General features: G+C 38.5%; 1 protein-coding gene across 2 annotated transcripts in view; it reads right to left on the reverse strand.

The window, feature by feature from the left end:
• MGME1 (mitochondrial genome maintenance exonuclease 1) overlaps positions 1-15239 on the reverse strand; it is a 19434-nt gene continuing 4195 nt past the window's right edge. The window contains exons 3-6 of one of the 2 annotated variants that reach the window (XM_072799958.1): positions 14803-14835; positions 12715-12931; positions 1672-1804; positions 1-1063 (exon numbers count right to left, since the gene is read on the reverse strand). In XM_072799958.1, coding sequence (XP_072656059.1) covers positions 890-1063; positions 1672-1804; positions 12715-12931; positions 14803-14835 — 557 coding nt within the window. In that variant the 3' untranslated portion in view covers positions 1-889. The remainder of the gene's footprint in view (positions 1064-1671; positions 1805-12714; positions 12932-14802; positions 14836-15239) is intronic. The other variant, XM_072799960.1, reaches the window with a different exon arrangement.

A 15239-nucleotide genomic window follows, 5' to 3' on the forward strand; every position in this document is an offset into this window, starting at 1 on the left:
TTACTTTACTCACATCTTGTATTTTATTTCTTAATATAGCTAATTAAAGACAAAATTAATTGTAGCACCCTAGTATTCTAAGACCACAACTGTAACTTAAATGCTATCCCATTCCATAAAACAGGGAGCCTTTCCCCAAAGCTATAGTGGGGATTTATTATGGGCATCTCAGTGACAACTAATACTTTTTATTACTTACCAAAAACACAAAAATTATTGCTCCCCCTAGCTGAAGAATCTCACAAGTGATACTTTTACTTTATGTACATGGCTCATGGACTCAAACCAGAATAGAGCTACTAAAATATCCATAATTATGAATCTCATAATTCATATGAGAATTTGAATTTTCCCAGAGAACAATGTTTACTTAAGGCTAAAGAATCACATTAAATATGAAAAAAATGAATTTTTTCAAAAATGTTAAATGAAAGCTTCCCCCTTCCCCAAATATATAGAAATCTTCAACATATAAAACTAGTTTTAGGAAACCACATTGACAGAAGGAGTTGGCCTATGTTCTCCCTCTATACATAGCCTGGGGGTGTGCAGACCCTTCCCTCCTGGGGTACCCTGGGGAACTCCTTGCATGCCAAACCTCCCACCCTCCAATCTCAATTCAAGGACTGAGCATCCTGCTTGGGATACAGAAACTTCTAAGGAGGAGTCCCAGAGCCACCAGTGCCTGCTTGCCCTTTTCCAGGTAAATGATAGACGTTGCCTACTTGTGCTTCTTTCCTGTGCCCAATTCCAATCCTTAAGATCTAAACTTTTCTGGCTTTTGAACTTTTTAGTTGTAATACATTTCAACAAATGCTTCCACTTGTGTTATGTAGCTCTCAGATCCTGTGGCATCTCTATAGTAAACAGCAATAGAGCTTCCCAAACATCACTCTGTCCCCTGATCTGGTTTCTGAATATTCTGGTTCTTTTCCTTCTGTGTATATTCTTCTAGTCGAAGAAGCCACTTGGCCCAGTACTGGGAACAGAGCTCAGTGTCCATGAAATGTGGGTGGGCAGGAGATCCATCTTTGTAGGCCACCACAATTAAGCCACACTGAACCTAGGAAGAAACACAGCACAGTTCCAATATTTATAGTAGGATCCGAGTTGAGGTTCATTTCCTTCTTCCTCTGGGGCAAACTCAGAACAAAACAATCTACAGTAATATCTCCTGACTGTTTCTAAGAGGGACTGATGACAAGGTACACCAGGATATATAAGAACATATATAAGATGACAAGGAAGATATTGAAGATTGGACTGTAAACACCAAAACACTATTAGCAAGGACAGAAAGCTCACAACAGGGGGAAGTGCTTTTTAAGGTGGTAGAAAGTCAAGGAACAGTAAGCAGTGGGACACAAACAATAAAAATCACAAGGAGTGGGCAGCCCCGGTGGCTCAGCGGTTTAGCACTGCCTTCAGCCCAGGGTGTGATCCTGGAGACCCAGGATCGAGTCCCGCTTCAGGCTCCCTGCATGGATCCTGCTTCTCCCTCTGCCTGTGTCTCTGCTTCTCTCTCTCTCTCTCTCTCTGTTTCTCATGAATAAATAAATAAATCTTAAAAAAAAACAAAACAAAAAAAACCCAAAAAAACCACAAGGAGTTAAGTAGCCATAAATAAGCATCAAGCAAAGCTTTACATAAGTAGAGGTTCAGTGTCCTGACCTGAAAGCTGTAGTTGGCATCATTATTTATGGCACCAATATAGGCCACAACCTGCAGTGGGTTGTCAAATGTATTTCGAATATAAGGTTTCGGTTTCTCCGATGTCTTCCAATCAATCACACACAGCTTGCCCCTAAAGAGACACCAAAGAAGTCTTCATAGGTAATAGTTCAAACTGAGAAACTCTAATAGGTTAAGCATCTTAGGTATGGTTTACTACTTATCACCCAATGACTGTTGCTTCTCTTCTCCACTTTTCAAAAAGACAGCTCTTCTGAGCTTTACTTCTGAGGATTAGGGAAGTGTGATGTTCTCGTTCCTTTGAGCCCTATATTGAGGTCAGTAATGGGCCTGTCAGGGGTACGAAGAGAAGTGCTTCCTGAAGTACACTGGTGAGAACTACAGGTATGGCCATGTGGAAGTGCTGAGGAACTTTTCCACAGTCCAGTTTCTAAACTTGTCTTAAAATTCCTTTGGACCTCCATGGCCTTGTTTCCTTTAACAGTTGACATGGGAATTGAAACTATGTCTATCACTATCCTAGTTGATCTCATTTAAAGTATCTATCGGGGTGAACCACAATAGACCAGTAGCAGAGTCCCCATCACAAAGGACAAAGCATCATGGTGCTTCAGAAATTTTCTTGCTCAGAAATCAAAGCTGAGATTCAAATCTATCAGCATTTAATAGGCACCAATTATATGCAGAAATACAAATAAGAAGACCTGGTCCTTGCCCTAAAAGTTTACACACAGGGTAGGGTGTCTTACTATGAAGGATATTGGGAAAATAAAAAAATTCCTGCCACTTCCTAAAAAAGTCAAGTAACTAGTACATTCCTCTTCACTACCCGTCTCCTGGTAGGATTTTATACTTGTGAAGTGCAGCTATCAGAAGGATCACAGGGTGAGCAAACTGATAACTGGTGACTATCTGTTCATTCTGGCTTTCATGAAATTCAATTTCAAAACCATTTTGGAGGGATATTTTGTAGAAAGTATGCACATTACCCACCATCAACTTGGCTCTAGAATTACAACTTATGCAAGGTATTTTATAAAGTCAACCTAGAGTAGCACTGTCTAGAAGAAAGAAAATGCAAGCTATGTATGTTATTTCAAATTTCCTAGTAATCACATCAAAAGAGGTGAAATTTTAATATTTTATTTAACCCAACATACCAAAAATATTATCGTTTCATTATGTAATGTAAAAAAGTTATTAATGGGATACTTTACATTCTTTTTTGTACTAAGGCACTGAAAACTATTTTGTATATTTATATGTTATAAATGTGGCATACTTTAGATTGGCCACGCTCAAGTATTTAATGGCCATATGTGGCTAGTGGGTGCCCTCTTGGACAGTGCAGGTCTAGAGGTAGTTTTATTGGCTTTGTCAAACTTTGTAATATTACAAAACAATTATAATCTATACAAATAAAGAGAAGGCCCCAGTATCCCTAGGACGCTTCTTAATTCTCAACCTAAAATATATCGAAATACCCTAAAAATAAAGATTTCTTACATGGACCACTGTTTCTTGCAATATATTCTAACTTGCAGAACTTAATAATGTGGAAAAGAGATTTTAGTGTAAACCCAAATTAAAACATTTTAGTTCATAAAAATGAAAAGATGCTCACCCTAACTTAAGTCAAATGCAGTCGAAACCACTGAAGTCTTGACAATGTTAATAAATTGTGTTTAACACTGTGTCATTAAAGGTGTGCCCAAATCAGCACACTCACACCTGGGAAAAATTAAAATGCTCATACCCTTTCATCACCCAGCAATTTCCCTTTTAGGTATGCACAGAGAGCAATGGTTTGATACCCTGGGTGCAAGTGACAAGTACCTGAAAAATTTAAGTATTCCTATCCTGGCCTATTTCAGACCAACTGAATTGATCCAAACTATATATATCATCTACCAAAACAAACCAACAAATGAACCAGTGCACCTGCCTACAGAAAACTCTCACAACACTGTATATATGGAGCCATGAACACTGCTACAGTTTGTAATTGTGAAAAACTAGAAATAAACTGAATGTTCCCAAAAGGGAAATGGATATGGCTCATTAATATAAAGGAATACCAAACAACAGTTAAGGTTGTTTGTTTAAGAGAGGACAAGGTCAAATCATCATGCTAACATTTGTTGAGTATATAGTATGCATTTTAAGTACTATACAGAGAATGTCTCATTTAATCTCTGTAACAACTCAATGAGGTAAGTCCTTTTATTTGTTTTATTTTACAGAGGAACAAAGAAGTACAGAGAGGCTAACTAGTCTAAGGCTAAGCTGAAAAGTTAGAAACCAAACCCAGCCGGCCAGGCTCTAGAGCCTAATATCTTACCAGCTTTGTGATACTATGCATAGAGAAATGTCTATATATTGTGACTCTCATAGACATGCAGGTAACAATACATGGTATTTTGTGTATGTGTGTTATAGTGTGGTATGTGTATGTAGAAAGTAGATTGGCAATGTGTTGGGCGTGCATTATATAGTGTTGTGGGTGTATTTAGTAGTATAGGAAGTAGCCTAAAAAGATACAGTAGCAAACTTATCACAGTGATTGTCTTTGGCCAGGGGACTGCGAGAGGAGGGAAGATGTGGTTATGGTTACAAGTGTGTGAGCTTAATTTACAATATTAAAAAAAAAAAATTGGAAGCAAACGTGACTGTTAATAGCTATTAATTTTGAGTAATGGAAAATTATTAAAAGAGAAAAGGATACTGCAGATCTATATACTAATAAGGAAAGGCCTCTAAAATATTTTCAAAATGATAAAAAGCAGGGTTTGGAACTCTGTTGTAAGTGGGGGTGGGGACAAATGATTGTACATACAGTCATAAAATATCTCAGGTTCACAAGAACTGGGGTGCCCGGGTGGCTCAGTCAGTTAAGCGTCTGCCTTTGGCTCGGGTCATGATCCTGGGGTCTGGGGATTGAGGCCTGCATGGGGCTCTCTGCTCAGCGGGGAGTCTGTTTCTCCTTCTGTCTTACTCATGTCCTTGGGTGTTCTCTTCCTCCCTAATAAATATATAACTAAAATAAAATCTTAAAAAAAAAAAAAAGGATCACAAGAACTTTATTTTTAGACAGGGAAGGAGAGAGGGAGTGAGGGGGAGAGAGAGTGCCCAGCATGGAGCATTCAATCTTACAACCCTGAGATCGAGACCCGAGCCAAAATCAAGAGTTGGATGCTTAACTGACTGAGCCACCCAGGAACTCCAAGATCACAATAATTTAAAATCAGAGTGGGAGTGGAGGATTCTGGGAAGATGGAAGAGTTAGGAAGCACCAGAAATCTGTAGGCCCACCTAAATAACACGGCAATGGCAGAATGTCTGACATAATTATTGGAAATCTAGGGCCTATTGAAGGTTTGGATTGTAAACTGTGGTTAATTTTGGTCAATTTCGGCTCTTAATAGCTACCCATCTCCCCACCTCTTCTCATGGGGCTGGTAGCTCTGCACACGATCCTGGAGCAGCATGCACACAACTTGTGGGAAGGAGAGTGGACAAAAAGGACCCCATTCTCCAAATGTCAAGGATCTGTGCTCTCATCACTGATTGATGTTTCTGTTCACAGAGAGTAGACCAGAGCAGGGTGGCCACTGTTACCGTACCTCTCCACTCACTGCAGCAAGCCCCTCTTCCTCCAGCTGAATGACTTCCAGAAGATTTAAAGGACCAATGCCCATTTTTTCCCTAACCCTTCATTTTTCTCTTCTTCTTCTTTTGGGAATTAGATACTAAAGACTACAACATCCAAAAGCAACTGCACAGGGACCCCTGGGTGGCTCACTGGTTGAGCGTCTGCCTTTGGCTCAGGGTATGATCCCGGAGTCCCGGGATCAAGTCCCATATTGGGCTCCCTGCATGGAGCCTGCTTCTCTTCCCTCTGCCTATGTCTCTGCCTCTCTTTCTGTGTGTGTCTCTCGTGAATAAATAAAATCTTAAAAAAAAAAAAAAACTGCACATATGGGGAAAATCAGAAAGTGTCTGTGCATGTCCAGGGAAAGGCACAGGCTCAAAAAAGACCTGAGAAGACCTTACGCTTATACCTCAGGCTGATCCTTAGCACTGAGATAGCCTACAAGAATAATAAAACCCCGAACAAAAACAATGAACAAAATCCAGCAAACCGTAGGGTAGAGCGAGAACCTGATTTCCAGAGTTACATATTAGATTCAAATATCCAGGTTTTTTTTAAAATTAAAATTTATATATTTATTCATGAGAAACACAGAGAAAGACACAGATACAGAGAGAAGGAGAAGCAGGTTCCATAGAGAGCCTGATGTGGGACCCAATCCCAGGACCCTGAGACTACCCTGAGCCGAAGGCAGATGTTCAACCACTGAGTCACCCAGGCATCCCAAATAGCCAGTTTTCAACAACAAAAATCACAAGGCATACAAAGAAACAGGAAAGTATGTCCCATTCAAAGGAAAAAAAATAAATCAACAGAGATTGTCCCTGAAAAAGATGTGATAGATCTACTAGAAAAAGACCTTTTTCGTCTTAAAGATGCCCAAAGACCTCAATAAACATAAATATATCGGCAATTATAAAAGCGAGTATTATTTTAACGACGATTTTTTTTTTTAAAGATTTTATTTATTTATTCATGAGAAACACAGAGAGGAGAGAGAGAGAGGCAGAGACACAGGAAGAGAGGCAGAGATAACAGGCAGAGGGAGAAGCAGGCTCCACGCAGGGAGCCCAACGTGGGACTCAATCCTGGGTCTCCAGGATCATGCCCTGGGCCGAAGGCGGCACTAAACCACTGAGCCACCCAGGCTGCCCTAACAATGATTTGTTAACTCTACTTTTTATTTTCTACAGTTTCTTTTTAAACTTGAAACAAGGAGAAAAATTTATTACTCTTAGATTGGTTGATCATACAAATCTTGATCAGTGTTTAATGAAACATCAGATAGCACTGGTTCATCATATTCTTCCACTCTGCTCAAGTGAGCTGCCCCATATCACAAATTTCAACTAGTGTTTGGCCAGACTCTGCTGCTGTATCCTCTCTATGGGAAACACCTTAGCTCTTTTTTTTTTTTTTTTTAAGATTTTATTTATTTTTTCATGAGACACAGAGAGAGAGGCAGAGATATAGGCAGAGGGAGAAGCAGGCTCCCTGCAAGAAGCCCAATGTGGGTGGGACTCGATCCTAGGACCCCAGGATCACAACCTGAACCCAAGGCAGATGCTCAACCACTGAGCTACCCAGGTGCTCTAGCTCTTATTTTCTATACTCATTCTTTTTTTTTTTTTTTATTTATTATTTATGATAGTCACAGAGAGAGAGAGGCAGAGACATAGGCAGAGGGAGAAGCAGGCTCCATGCACTGGGAGCCCGACGTGGGATTCGATCCTGGGTCTCCAGGATCGCGCCCTGGGCCAAAGGCAGGCGCCAAACCGCTGCGCCACCCAGGGATCCCTCTATACTCATTCTTATCTCCTCCTTTCTTTGTTGAAGATTTTATTTTTTTGAGACAGAGAGTATGTAAGAGTGTGGGAATGGGTAGGGGTGGAGGGAGAGGGAGAAGCAGACAGGGATGTGGAGCAGGGAGCCTGATGTGGGGCTCAATCCCAGGACTCTGGGATCATAACCTGAGTCAAAGGCAGACGCTTAACCAACTGAGCCAGCCAGGTGCCCCACTCATCTCCTTCTCTAATTGTTCTTGAGCTCTCTGCAGTTCTCCTAGGCTTTTTCTTGCACTTTCAACTCCAGCTGGAGTATCAGCTATTGCTGCTGAAATTGGAGCTCCTCTGACTTGAGTCTCTGCATCATTTCCTGCCCCATCAGAGCTAGTTCTCATTTATGCTCCAAGTTTTTTTTTTTTTTTGTCTCAGTTGCTCCAGTCCATTTCCTTACACTTGTATATCCATACTCCAACTACACATTCTGTTGGATCCACCAGGCAAATTCTTGCCACTTTTGCAAGATCCTGAGTTAGACATGTTCCAAAGTACTTTTGAAGACATACTGACTCCCTTTCTAACTTTTAACCTTATCCTACCAGTAGTATTCTGTTGCTGGCAATGAGAGGAAGGGGCCCATGGATGGGTGAGTGGAGGGTCAGTGGTTTGTTTTCTACATAATATAAGAGACTAAGAAGCCTAAAAAATTGTTAGTTTATGTTTTGGGGCACATAATATATAAAGACAATTTTGTAACATCAATAATTAAAAGGGATAGGGACAAAGCTGTTAAAGGAGTTTTTGTATGTCAAAGTTAAGTTGGTACAAATTCAAATTACAGCATTATAACTAGGATGCTAAATGTAATCCCTATGGTAATCACAAGGAAATCACAAGGAATATATTACAGAATATACATAAAGGGAATGAGAAAAGAATTGAAATGTTTCACTACAAAAAGGGAAACAAAACACAAAAGAAGACAGTAACATACAGGAAATGAGACGAAAGAGCTAGAATGCCTATAGAAAACAAATAACAAAATGACAGAACTTATCACTAACTACTTTAAATGTAATAGATTAAACTCTTCAATCAAAAGATAGAGATTCGCAGAATGGATAAAACACACGATTCAACAACTACATGCTGTCTACAAGAGACACAAATAGGGTGAATGTAAAAAGACAGAAAATATTCTGTGCAAATGGTAACTGGAAGAAAGCAAAGATAGTTCTAACAGCAGACAAAACAGTCTAAATAAAAAAAAGACGAGGCAAAAACAGACATTATATTTAATAAAAAGGTTCACTACATCAAAAAGATATAACAATTATAGACATTTATGCACCTAGTAGCAGACTAGCAAAATATATGAAGCAAAACCATCAAAATTGAAGGGAGAAATAGGTTTTTTGTAAACTTTATTTTTATTTAAGTAATCTCTACATCTAACATGGGACTCTAACTCCAACTCCAAGATCAAGAGTCACATGCTCTTCTGAATGAGTCAGCCAGGTGCCCCAGAAATACAGTTCTATAATACTAGTTGGAGATTTTAATACCTATTTTCAATAATGGATAGAACCAGACAGAAGGTAAGTAAGGAAATAAAGGACTTAAAACAACACAATAAGCCAACTAGATCTAATGGACATATAGTTCTTTCTACCCAACAACAGAATGCACATCTTTTCAAGTAGACACAGGACACTTTCCAGGACAAACCATACATTAGGCCATAAATTAAGTTTCAATATATTTAAAAAGATACCACACAAAGTATCTTCTCTAATCACAAGATGAAGTCAGAAATTAATAAAAGATGTAAAACTGGAAAAAAAAATCACAAATTTGTGAAAATAAACAAAATCAACCAAAGAAGAAATCACAGGGAAAATTAGAAGATACTTGGAGGTGAGCAAGAATGAAAACACAGCACACCAAAACTTATGGGACACAGTGAAAACAGTATTAGGGCAGCTTTATAGGAATAAATACTTACATTAAGAAGCAAGGAAGAATCAATTTGACATCTTAACCTTACAACTTAAGGAACAAAAAACCCAAAACAAACAAAAAGAAGTAAATCCAAAGCATGTAGAATAGAAATAAAAGAGATGAGAGAAGAGACAAATGAAATTCAGGAGAGAAAACCGATAGGAAAAAAAAAAAAGAAAGAAACTAAACACTGTTTTTTTGGAAAGATCAACAAAATTGACAACCCTTTACCTAGATGGACTTAGAAAAAAGAAAGAAGACTCAAATTACATAAATCAGAAATGAAACTGGGACATTATTACTAATTCTACAGAAATAGAAAGGATGAGAGCACTATGAAAAATCATATGCCAACAGGTTGGATAACCTAAATGAAATAAATTCCTAGAAACACAAAACCTACCAGAATTAAATCATGAAGAATAGAATATCTGAACAGCTCTGTAATTAGAAAGAGATTTCATCATTAATCAAAAATCTCCTGGCAAGTAAAAGCTCTAGACTGATGACTTTATGGGGGAACCCCACCATACATTGATATAACTAATAACAATGCTAAAACTTTTCTGAAAAAATTGAAAAAGAGGGCATTCTTACTCATTCTATGAATCCAGCATAGATTGAAACCAAATCCAGACAAAGATGCTACAAGAGGGGCACCTGGGTGGCTCACTTGGTTAAGTATCTGCTCCAGCTCAGGTCATGATCCCAGGGTTCTGGAATTGAGCCCCGCAGCAGGGCTCCCTGGTCAGCGGGGAGCCTGCTTCTCCCTCTCCCTCTGCCACTCCCCCTGCTTGTGCTCTCTCACTTGTTCTCTCTCCTTCTATCAAATAAATAAATAATAAATAAATAAATCTTTAAAAAAAAGGCACTACAAGAAAACTACAGAATACTAATCTTTATGAACATTGATACAAAAATCTTCAACAAAATACTAGCAAATCAAATTCAGCAACATATTAAAAGAATTATACACCATGATAAAGTGAACTTTATTCCTGGAATGAATTGTTTTCAATTCATGTTTCAATTCAAAACATGGTTCAACACACAAAAATCAACCAATGTGATATATACCTTATTAACAGAATGAAGGAAACCACATAATCATCTTTATTGATGAAGAAAAACCATCTGACAAAATGAAATACCCTTTATGAAAAAAATACTCAACAAGCTAGGGATTAGGAAAAAAACTACCTCAACATAATAAAAACCATATATAAAAAGCCCACAGCAAACATCATACTCAACGATGAAAGACTGGAAGGTTTTCCTCTAAGATCAAGAACAAGGCAACGCTGTCTGCTTTCACTGCTTCTATTCAACAGCATCTGGATGTTCTAGCCAGAGCAATTAGGCAAGACAAGGAAATAAAAAAGCATCCAAATTGGAAAGGAAGAAGTAAAACTATCTCTGTTCACAGATGATATGATCTTTTATGTTAAAAACTCTAAAGAATCCACACAAAAACTGGTAGGACTATATAAATTCAGCAAAGTAGCAGGATACAAAGTCAACTACATTTCTATACATAAACAATGAACAATCTGGAAAGGAAATTACAAAAACAATTCCATATAATAACATCAAAAATAAAAAAGTACTTGGGAATTAATCAAGGATCCTGAAACTTATACAATTAAAACTTCAAATCATTGCTGAAAGAAATTAAAGACCTATATGGGGATCCCTGGGTGGCTCAGCGGTTTGGCGCCTGCCTTTGGCCCAGGGCGCGATCCTGGAGTCCCGGGATCGAGTTCCGCGTTGGGATCCTGGCATGGAGCCTGCTTCTCCCTCCTCCTGTGTCTCTGCCTCCTCTTTACTAGATAGGACACCAAAGGCACAGGCAACAAAAAAATAGACAAACTGGCTTACAGGCAAAAATTTTAAAAATTATGCATCAAAAGCCAGGATAAAGATAAGTCAGTCACAAAAAGGCAAATATTTTGATTCCACCCACATGAGGTATAAAGAGTCATAGTGACAGAAAATAGAATGGTGGTTGCCAGGGACTGGAAGTAGAGGAAGAATACAGTGATTACTGTTTAATGGGCACAGAATTTCAGTTTTATAAGATGAAATGTCCTGGAGATGGATGGTGTTGATGGTGTACAACATTATGAATGTATTTAATGATAACTATATACTTAAAAATGGTGAAGTTTATGATAAATTTAATGCCACATTAAAAATCTTTTTTAAAGAAAAGGTAGAGATGGGAGACTTAATTGCTTGGATTAACTAAACACATGTTATCTGTTAAAAATGTTTTTAAAATTTCTGAAACCTTACTTTTTAAAATGTTTAATGTTCATATTTTCAGTGTTGATACTTTCCACTTAAAGAGCAGAAAACAGGGACCCCTGGATGGCTCAGCGGTTTAGGGCCTGCTTTTGGCCCAGGATGTGATCCAGGAGACCCGGGATCAAGTCCCACGTCGGGCTCCCTGCATGGAGCCTGCTTCTCTCACTGCCTGTGTCTCTGCCTCCTCTCTCTCTCTGTCTCTCTCTCATGAATTAAAAAAAGAAAAAAAAAAAAGCAGAAAACAAACATTGGTACTGTGGACAGCACTGTGTGAAGTGTCTGGTGTCACAAACTTCTTGTAGGCCTTGGGTAGAACGGATGGTATGGCCACCTTGGTTACAGGGCAACTAAAAATAGCTTATTGAATTTCTAGGCACATAGAATTCTTCAGATATGAGGCAGCTATGGCACAAAACTGTTAGGGGGCTTGAAGAGTTTCTAGATTAATGCATACATATTCTGTCAACTTGTTTTAGTTTAAATTTTAACTGGAGTTCCAAGAGTTACATTCACAGGTTTTTAACCTATCATGGTGTGTGGCTTACATCCTTTTTTTGGAATCTGGAGTATGTGGGAAAAATAGTAACACAGCAGCAATTTACAAACCACAGGAAGCTTAAGTAAGCTCAGAGTTCCTATCCACCGCAAACGCTGCATGGAAGCCAGGGAAAGAAATTATTTTCAGGGCTAACAGATCAAGGTGCTATTTTTAGGGAAATGGGAAAGAGAATGCAGAAATCAAAAGGGATCTTTAAGAATTATTTGAGAGAGAGAGAGACAGTGTGTGCATACAAGTACATGGGAAAGCAGAGAGAGAGGGAGAGAGTTTTAAGTAGATTCAACACTTAGCACAGAGCCCAATACAGCACTCGATCTCATGACCCTGAGAACAGGACCTAAGCCAAAACCAAGAATTGGACACTTAACTGACTGTGCCACCCAAGTGCCCCAGCAAATTGGATCTAGTGGTTGGTAGCTTGCTTGGGGTTAGGGGAGGAGGAACATGCTGGATATTGAAAAATTATACCTTTTCTCCACCATACACACACTTTGATTTTGGAACACAGATTTACAAGAATTATGAGGCTCTTCCTCCTGTATCTGTCTTTACCTCCTGCCCCATACCCAACTCTTTTATAGTTATCACATATGTTTTTATTTCACATGGCTATATCTTGAAACAGCAGGTTAGAAGAAAAAATACTGTTTGACAGGCATCATCTGTCCTACCCGCATTAATTTATCTCCACACTTTGATGGAAAAAAAATTCTGATACTTACTGATACTCAGCCACACAGTCCAGTAGACCCACATATTTTAAGGTCTCATGTTGAACAGCACTTTCCAGAGCTCGCACTCCACTGACATCTTTCAGAATATGCTGGACACTTTCAACATATCCACATTCAAGATTCTCATCTCTCTCTTTCAAGTCCCCTTGGGGTGAAAGTATGCTTTCTAAGGCTTTATGGAACCGTTTCCCTTGTAAAAATAGGTCTGAAAAGAAATCAGGGGAAAAAGAAAAACAAACAAAAAGCTAGTACTAAAAAACAAATACTTAAAACCCTCTGAACAATAAAATTAGAAATTATATAAATTATCTTTTTTTAGATGTTTAGGTTTTTTTTTTTAAAGATTTTTTTTATTCATGAGAGACACAGCGAGAGAGAGAGAGAGAGAGAGAGAGACAGACAGACAGACAGACAGACAGACACAGGCAGAGGGAAAAAGAAGCAGGGTCCATGCAGGGAGCCTGATGTGGGACTCAATCCTGGGTCTCCAGGATCAGGCCCTGGGCTGAAGGCGGTGCTAAACCCCTGAGCCACCCGGGCTGCCTCCATAAATTATCTTTAAGTGATAACTGCTAAGATACCACATTTTAGCCTTTTGTGAAATCTAAGAATGCACTTTGAAAACCAAAGGGAGGGCAGCCCGGGTGGCTCAGCGGTTTAGCGCCGCCTTCAGCCCAGTGTGTGATCCTAGAGACCGGGGATGGAGTCCCGTGTCCTGCTCCCTGCATGGAGCCTGCTTCTCCCTCTATGTCTCTGCCAATCTCTCTCTGTGTCTCTCATTAATAAATAAAATCTTAAAAAAAAAAAAAAAAAAGAAAGAAAGAAAACCAAAGGGATTAAAATGGTTTGAATTAAAAAAAATAAGTTAAAATGAAGAATTTCTAGTAGAATTAGGCCAAAGCTACAGTTGAAGATCTGGGGATAACAAGACCACACGTAATGTATGGTACTATGAATTTAAGTATTCATTTTAGTAACTTAACTAGTTATGATAATTATTAGAAAGAAGGAACAGGGCTTCTGTTCACAGTTCTTTTTATGACTAACACTGAGTTAATGAACATAGGTAGAGGGAATCTTTTTACTAATAAACAAGGAATGAAAATCAAGGCTTATACAAATTAAAAACAAATTGGATGTTTTGGGACTTGGGGGCAAGGAGAGGAAATATGTAACACTCTTCTGTACTTTTCGAGGGGACTAGAACAGCTTAAACAGTAGCTCTGTCCTGAAATTTTTCCTCATATGCTTAAAAAATTTTTTTGAGCGATCCCTGGGTGGCTCTGCAGTTGAGCGTCTGCCTTTGGCTCAGGGTGTGATCCTGGAGTCCCAGGATCAAGTTCCACATCGGGCTTCCTGCATGGAGCCTGCTTCTCTCTCTGCCTATGTATCTGCCTCTGTCTGTCTCTCTTGAATAAATAAAATCTTAAAAAAAAAAAAAAAACTTAAAGTATAACTGACATGAGATTGTGTTTATTTCAGGTATACAACAAAATGATTTGATATCTGTATATCCTCATACACTCTGAAGACAACACAAACAAATCCAAGAAATTCTACATATTCACTTGACCCTTGAAAAGGGAAGGAAACAAAGAGGAGGCACTGTGCTAAACAGTGATCTTGGCGCTTTCAAAATATTATTTAACTTTCAAACACAACAATCCAGCAAGATAAGAATCATTACTCCCAGTTTAACGAGTGAGGCCCACACAATATTCTTAATTTGCCCGAAAGCAAAAAAGATAGACTAGCAGCCTGGCAATAGAGACCATGTTCAATTCCAGTCCATCATACAGCAGAGTGAGGATGGCAAAATTAGGGACCATCATTTACATATACACAAAAGCAGAGTAGGAAATATTCATGCAGGGAAAAAGACCCCCAGAAAATAAGGAAAATCTCATCTAATTGGGTAATTTCAAGCACATTACATTTGTCAAATACTATTTTACCAATATTTTGAAAGGTCAGTTCTTCTACCACTGGCAAAAAATTGGAACCACTTCTGGGAAATTTCTTGTGGACTTAAATGAAATTCAACTAAAGAACTGAATTATTACACTCCAAATTTACCTGGCTCAATTGGATTATTAGCACATGAAAGGCCTACAAAAAATTTAAGACAGATGGAATTAAAACCTAAGTAAAAGTACAGTATTCATCTATAAACTAGCTTAATGAAGCAGAACACAAACATAGTCAAAACAGGAAGAAAACAAACTGCTTTATCTAATGCCAAGTAAAAAACAATTCATTCTCCACTGCAGGCTTAACCCTTGGCTGGGTCCTTCACATATAAGAGGCAACAAACATTAGAATCTAGATTATAGGATCTGCGACATTGTAAGGCTCAGAACATTAAATATAACTGAATTTATCAAAGTAAAATTTAAAAGGCACAAGATTTATTGCAGATAGCATCAAGTCAGAATACTCATTCAATAAAAGGAATGAAAGTGAAATGTTTTCCAGTCCCAGCATTATAAAGTGCATAAAAAAATATTCCATTA

Source organism: Canis lupus, chromosome 26 (genome assembly GCF_048164855.1).
Source record: "Canis lupus baileyi chromosome 26, mCanLup2.hap1, whole genome shotgun sequence".
Taxonomy (NCBI): Eukaryota; Metazoa; Chordata; class Mammalia; order Carnivora; family Canidae; genus Canis; species Canis lupus.